The 7,500-nt window shown below is 43.7% G+C and overlaps 1 protein-coding gene across 1 annotated transcript in view; it reads left to right on the forward strand.

Annotated features, from left to right (window-relative positions):
- Positions 1-7,500, forward strand: part of LOC121876805 — a 72,601-nt gene that overhangs the window by 48,687 nt on the left and 16,414 nt on the right. Inside the window, exons 2-4 of the mRNA XM_042382221.1 lie at positions 1-411; positions 612-778; positions 1,398-1,543. The exon at positions 1-411 is cut by the window's left edge and continues 284 nt beyond it. Coding sequence (XP_042238155.1) covers positions 168-411; positions 612-778; positions 1,398-1,543 — 557 coding nt within the window. The 5' untranslated portion in view covers positions 1-167. The remainder of the gene's footprint in view (positions 412-611; positions 779-1,397; positions 1,544-7,500) is intronic.

Consider the following 7,500-nt stretch of genomic DNA (forward strand, 5'->3'; position numbering starts at 1 on the left):
GCAAAAATTAATATAAAAGTCAATAAAACAGGGAAATCACACTAAAAAAAAAACACACACACACAAACCACGAAAAACCACCACAAAAACAATAAAAAAAACACTACAACTACTTTTAGTGCCCCCCGCCTCCCCCCTCCTCCAAAGCACCTCACTCAAACGTTAAGATGCTGTCGTCTCAGAGTACCCAGATACCCGGAGTGATAACGACGATGGAGAGCTCCCTACTGGCGCCTCCGTGTCCTATAGAGACTAACGGGGATTGTGAGGGTATTAGGTCCCTCCTGGCTCCTCCCTGCCCCATGGAGGGAGGAGAGGAGTGTGCTGGAAGCGTTAACTGTACCATGATCTCTTCACAGCCCGGTGCTACTATCGTCTCTCCTATACTTCTCTGCCTCACTGGTGTCATTGGTAGGTCTGTCTGTTTGTGAATGTTCTCTCTCTCTCTTGTTTTTCCTTGTGTATTATGCTTACTCACGGGCGAAGTAAACACTGTACTGTCATGCTTGCTTAGGGGGGGTCCAAAATATGCTCACTCAGGGGATCAGAAGTATATAAGATGCTCATTTAAGGGCCTATTTACCTTTATAGACACGTTACGCTCGTTGCAGGTCAGGTGTGGGCGCTGTGTTATCTGTACGGCAACACAAGACGGCAGAACACCCGCACCGTCTTCTATGTCTTCCTCTGTACACTCATCTGGACGGACTTCGTGGGCAAGATAATCACCACACCTCCTGCCATCATCTCCTACGCCTACGGTGCCTGGGTGGGCGGGGTGAGTACTGGGTGGGCGGGGTGAGGACTGGGTGGGCGGGGTGAGGACTGGGTGGGGTTATTGCTATTTTGTGTGTCACGCTCACTCAGGGGCACTAGATAAATGGGGTTACTATGAATCTATATCTTATGCTGGCTCAAGGGCACTGAGTGGGCGGGGCCATTTATAATGTGTCATGCTTATTCAAGGGGGCTGAAAAGGCGGGGTTAATGTACAGTAATTTAGAGGCAAGAAGAGATGAGATTAAATTCATTACATATGTTATATTCTTGTTTAGGGGCAGAAGGCCGGATTAATGACATGCTCGTTCAGGGGCAAAAAAGGGGCGGGATTAATGACAACTGCTCATTCAGGGGCAAAAAAGGGGGCGGGATTAATGACAAATGCTCATTCAGGGGCAAAAAGGGGGCGGGATTAATGACAAATGCTCATTCAGGGGCAAAAAAGGGGGCGGGATTAATGACAAATGCTCATTCAGGGGCAAAAAGGGGGCGGGATTAATGACAAATGCTCATTCAGGGGCAAAAAAGGGGGCGGGATTAATGACAAATGCTCATTCAGGGGCAAAAGAAAGATATCATAAAAGTTACCATGCCATGTGTTGCCTTCCTCGTAACAGAAGGCTATGTGTGACTACCACGGGTTCTCCATGGTGCTGGTGAGCATGTTGACCCACTTCACCGTGTCTGCCATGGCCGTCGAGAGGTTCCTGGGTATCTGTCAGGGTTACTTCTACAGCAGGAACGTCACACCTACCCGCTGCAGGTGAGTCATCCCCCCCCCTCCCTACACCCCATGGTCATTACTCAGTTTTTACAGGATTCTTACATTTTCAGAGGTTAGGTAATTCTTGAAAGGTCGTACGTTCTGATAAGGTCGGACGTTGTTAAAAGGTCGTATGCAGTCAAAAGGTCGTACGTTCTGATAAGGTCGTACGATCTGATAAGGTCGTACGTTCTGATAAGGTCGTACGTTCTGATAAGGTCGTACGTTCTGATAAGGTCGTACGTTCTGATAAGGTCGTACGTTCTGATAAGGTCGTACGTTCTGATAAGGTCGTACGTTCTGATGAGGTCGGACGTTCTGATAAGGTCGTACGTTCTGATAAGGTCGTACATTCTGATGAGGTCGTACATTTCAAAGGGAGGGAAAAAAGAAGAGAGAGGAGGAGGAGAAGAATGGAGTCTGGTGGAGTGTACTGGGAGCGTATAGGGAGCGTGGTAGAGCCTAATAAGAGTGCCTGGAGCATAATATTAATTGAGATTTAACATATCCGACAGTGATCATTGTGACAGGGAGTCGAGCCTCTCATGGTGCTCTTGACCCCGACGAGAAACTCTGTAACTCAGCCAAAATTATATAACGATGGAAATAACAGAAATAACATAAAATAACATAGATATAACATAAAAATAACATAAATAACAAATAATAGAAATAGCATAAAAATAACATAAATAAAAAATAACAAAAATAAGAAAAATAACAATAAATATCTAAAAATATCACAAAAATAACACAGAAATAACAAAATACAAGATAACAGTTTATTTTAAGATGACACCATTTACAAACTCTGAGCTATGGTAATAATCACACAAGGTAAAAGTTATCTAAGGTCCTGTATCTAAATATAATAACTAAAACTATCAGATAAGAGATAACAAGCTGATAACACACTGTCATCTATATGGTATACAACAATGTAAACAATATGTATGTGTGTGACGTATGTAAACAATATGTATGTGTGTGACGTATGTAAATCCCACAGTGACGTGTATGTAAACAATGTGACGTCATAGTGGGTGTATGGAGTTCGTCAGGGCATTTAATTTCTACCAAAGTCTATAGAGAATAATACTACCCCATGTGTTGGATTTATTTCCCATTTATGTTGCTGATCCGAGGGTTATTTTTCCACGTTGTATAAAGTCAATTGCCGGGAAATAAGTTAATAAGAGTTTGTGGTGATGTCTGCTCTAGTTTATATTTTGTTCGTACGCAAAATAATGTGGAATTTTTTTGTTTTTTTCTATTATGGTACATAGAGAGAGAGAGAGAGAGAGAGAGAGAGAGAGAGAGAGAGAGAGAGAGAGAGAGAGAGAGAGAGAGAGAGAGAGAGAGAGAGAGAGAGAGAGAGAGGACGATTGCATATATCCATGTTGATGAAATTACCATAAAAGAACATTGACCCCCTTCTCCTCCTCCCCCTCTCCTCCCTCCTCCCACTCCACCCCCCTCCTCCTCCCCCTTCCCTCGGTCACAATAAAACCAGATCTTAACACGGATCTTGTAAGGACAATATCCGGGTTAAGAAATGGCTCTGGAATTCATGAGATGAGGGTTAGGAAGGGGTAGAAAGGGGGTAGGGGTGTAGGAGGGGGTAAGAGGGGCGAGTAGGGGGGAGTAGGGGGGAGTTAGGGGAGCGAGTAGGGGGGAGTAAGGGGGGAGTAAGGTGGGGTAGAAGACGAAGGTGTGGAGAAGTCGTCCCTCCAGTGACAAATTACGTAAACCTTAAATAAACAAACCGGAGATGAAGGCGTCAGGTGATAATATTTGTGTTGTCCTTGTTGTTGTTATTGATGAGAAGAATTGGTTGAAAAGGTTTATTTTATCTTGGAAATAATAATAATAATAATAATAATAATAATAATAATAATAATAACAATAATAATAATAATAATAATAATAATAATAATAATAACAATAATAATAATAATAATAATAATAATAATAATAATAATAACAATAATAACAATAATAATAATAATAATAATAACAATAATAACAATAATAATAATAATAATAATAATAATAATAATAATAATAATAATAATAACAATAATAACAACACTCATATTACAGGACTCGGTTAATTTATCATAATATCCTATATAAATTAAACTTCAATACCCACAATTAACTTAATTAATTTATAGCACAGACAGACGGCAATGAATAAACATGATAAATTACCCACACACGAACGAACAATGAAACAAGCGAACCTCATTAATGGGATAATGTAACACAAAGAGGATCTATCAGGGGAGGAATACAGGGGAGGAGTTAACAGGGGAGGAGCTATCAGGGGAGGAGCTATCAGGGGAGGAGCACGGGAGGAACTATCAGGGGGAGGAGACAGGGGAGGAGTTAACAGGGGAGGAACTATCAGGGGAGGAGCAATAGGGGAGGAGCTATTAGGGGAGGAGTTAACAGGGGAGGAGCACAGGGAGGAGCTATTAGGGGAGGAGCACAGGGGAGGAGCACAGGGGAGGAACTATCAGGAGAGCACAGGGGAGAGACAGGGGAGGAGCACAGGGAGGGTTGGGGAGGGCATAGGGAGGAGTTAACAGGGAGGAGCAAGCAAGGGGAGGAGCTATCAGGGGGAGGAGCACAGGGGAGGAGCACAGGGAGGAGCTATCAAAGGGAGGAGTTAACAGGAGGAGGAGTTATCAGGGAGGAGCACAGGGGAGGAGACAAGGGAGGAGCACAGGGGGGAGGAGGAGCAAAGGAGGAGCACAGGGGAGGAGTTATCAAAGGGAGGAGCACAGAGGAGTTAACAGGGGAGGAGCACAAAGGAGGAGCAAGGAGGAGTACAGGGGAGGAGCACAAAGGGAGGAGCACAGGGGAGGAGTATCAGGAGGAGGGGCAGAGGAGGAGAGGGGAGTCAAGGAGGAGCAAGGGGAGGAGTTATCAGGGGAGGAGTTAGCAGGGAGGAGTACAGGGGAGGAGCACAGGGAGGAGTTACAGGAGGAGGAGTTATGGGGGAGGAGAACAGGGGAGGAGACAGGGGAGGAGCATAGGGGAGGAGCAGGGAGGAGCACAGGGAGGAGTAGGGGGAGGAGCACAGGGGAGGAGCACAGGGGAGGAGTACAGGGAGGAGTTATCAAAGGGAGGAGTTAACAGGAGGAGGAGTTATCAAGGAGGAGCACAGAGGAGTGGAGGAGCAAGGGAGGAGGGAACGGAGGAGGAGCACAGGAGGAACAAAGGGAGGAGCACAGAGAGGAGACAGGGGAGGAGACAAAGGGAGGAGCAGAGGAGAGCACAGGGAGGAGTATCAGGGGAGGAGCACAGGGGAGGAGTTACAGGAGGACAAGGAGGAGCAGGAGGAGGAGCACAGGGAGGAGTATCAAAGGGGGGGAGTAGGGGGAGGAGCTATCGGGGAGGAGCACAGGGGAGGAGTAAAGGGGAGGAGACAGAAGGAGGAGCACAGGAGGAGGAGTACAAAGGGGGAGTTAACAGGGGAGGAGCACAGAGGAGGAGTACAGGGGAGGAGCTATGGGGAGGAGCACAGGGAGTTATCAAAGGGAGGATCAAAGGAGAGTTAACAGAGGAGAGTTAACAGGAGGAGTTATCAAAGGGAGGAGTTAACAGGGGAGGAGTTATCAAAGGAGAGAATAGGGGAGGAGTTAACAGAAGGAGGAGTAACAGGAGGAGGAGTTATCAAAGGAGGAGTTATCAAAAGGAGGAGTTAACAGAGGAGGAGTACAGGGAGGAGTTATCAAAGGAGGAGTTAACAGGGAGGAGTTATCAAAGGAGGAGTTAACAGGGGGAGGAAGGGATGGAGCATCAGGTTATTTATCAAAGCTGTGACCTTAATCCTTGACCTAATATCACCCAAATCATAAGGCCTCTAGATGCTCTCATGGTTAATACATACACCAGTTAATGGACTGTTGTTTGTCCGTCCTCGAGTTATCCGACGAACAAAACAGATTTTCAAAAGATAGGCTTGAAATCTGACTCCATGTCCTCCCACCTGAAAACATAAGCACTGTAAACACTATCTTGGTACACACACACACACACACACACACACACACACACACACACACACACACACACTCGCTGGATTGAGTAACTTCTGCCACAAGACTTGGACTCGTTATATTGGCACACCGGACTTACGTGTGCTAAAATAATTACCTGGAAACCCATTATAGGGCATTACCGTGATGAGGTGGTAGTGGTGATGTGGGCGATACTGTGGGTTTGTAGTGTGGGTCGGGTCTCTACCTACCTCCACTGACACGACGTTGAAAATCTCACAACTCCTGAGGGTGTGGCTGAGAGTAAAGGGTGATGAGAGAAGAGGGTGTGGCTGAGAGAAGAGGGTGTGGCAGAGAGACGAGATATAATCCAGGATTTATGTCACAAGTGTTTAAAGTCTCCCATGAGAGATTCACTTAAGGATTACGACACATCACAGGACCCAGACACGGGGCTAACCTGTCCCTACCTAACACCATGATTATCCTCACCTCAGAGTTAATAAGTTAAGGCAGGACTTATGAAGGTAGGCAGGTGAGTAAGGTAACTTTCTCCACCTCTCTCTTATCCCATCCCTCTTCTCTCTTTCCTTCCCCCATTCCACCTATCACCCTCCCCTTCTTTCTCCAATTCCCTACCACCCCCTCCACTTTGTTGATAAATGGTTCCCTCGTTCGTGCTGGTTGATTAAATTCCTGTAATATTCATAACACACAGACGTACACTGAAACCGGTCTAAACGAACAAGTCCGAGATCCATATCGTCCTGCATAACAAAAAGTCCGAAACTCATATTGTCCTAAGATTAAAAAAAAGGTCCGAGACTCAAACCATCATAGGAAAAAAAAGTTCGAGACTAATATCGTCCTGAACAATAACAACAGCAAAAAAAGGTCCGAAACTCATATCGTCCTAAGATTAAAAAAAAGATCCGAGACTCAAATCATCATAGGCAAAAAAAGTTCGTATATCCTGAAAAAAAAAGTCCGTCATATCGTCCAAGATTAAAAGATCGAGACTCAAATCATCATAGGAAAATTCGAGACTAATATCGTCCTGAACAATAACAACAGCAAAAAAAGGTCCGAAACTCATATCGTCCTAAGATTAAAAAAAAAGGTTCGAGACTCAAATCATCATAGAAAAAAAAAGTTCGAGACTAATATCGTCCTGAACAATAACAACAGCAACAACAACCCGCAAAAATGTCCAGGACTCATATCGTCCTGATAATCATCGTACAATAAAGGAGGACTAACACGGTCACCTGTAATTATCACCTGTTTGTATACTCGTTAAATTACCCGTTATTATTTTTCTCTCATGCATTATCTCTTTATTAATTCTCTCTTATCTCTCCCTCAATCTCTCTATCACAAATTATCGTCAATTATCTCACTACGAATTATATCACTTGACATTTTTTCTGATTACTTTAAATTATTTATTGGAGTCAGGTGAGGGTTAGTGACACTACCTGAACCAACATATTATTATTATTATTATTATTATTATTATTATTATTATTATTATTATTATTATTATCAAACTATAGTAATAATCCAACTATGTGTCAGACGATCAATGAGCCATTAATTACGTTGCTACTAATTAATTTTGCTTCAATATAAACCTTCATAAACTCTCTATTGTACTCTTGATGTCTGTAATAGCTGTACACTGTATTCTGAGATGGTGGTAGTTGTGGTAGTAGTGGTAGGTGTGGTAGTAGTGGTAGGTGTGGTAGTAGTGGTAAGTGTGGTAGTGTGTGGTTGTTTTGGTATTGGAAATTTTGGTAGTTGTGATAATTAATTGTTGTTGCTATAATAGTAGTAGTCGTGAAGTAGTACCGGTAGTAGTACACGTAGTAATAGTAGTGGTAGTAGTAGTAGTAGTAATAATAATAAAGCTCCCAGGACCCTCCACCTACATACAGTATATATTTT

The sequence above is a fragment of the Homarus americanus genome, unplaced genomic scaffold (assembly GCF_018991925.1).
Source record: "Homarus americanus isolate GMGI-L3 unplaced genomic scaffold, GMGI_Hamer_2.0 scaffold50281, whole genome shotgun sequence".
Lineage (NCBI taxonomy): Eukaryota > Metazoa > Arthropoda > Malacostraca > Decapoda > Nephropidae > Homarus > Homarus americanus.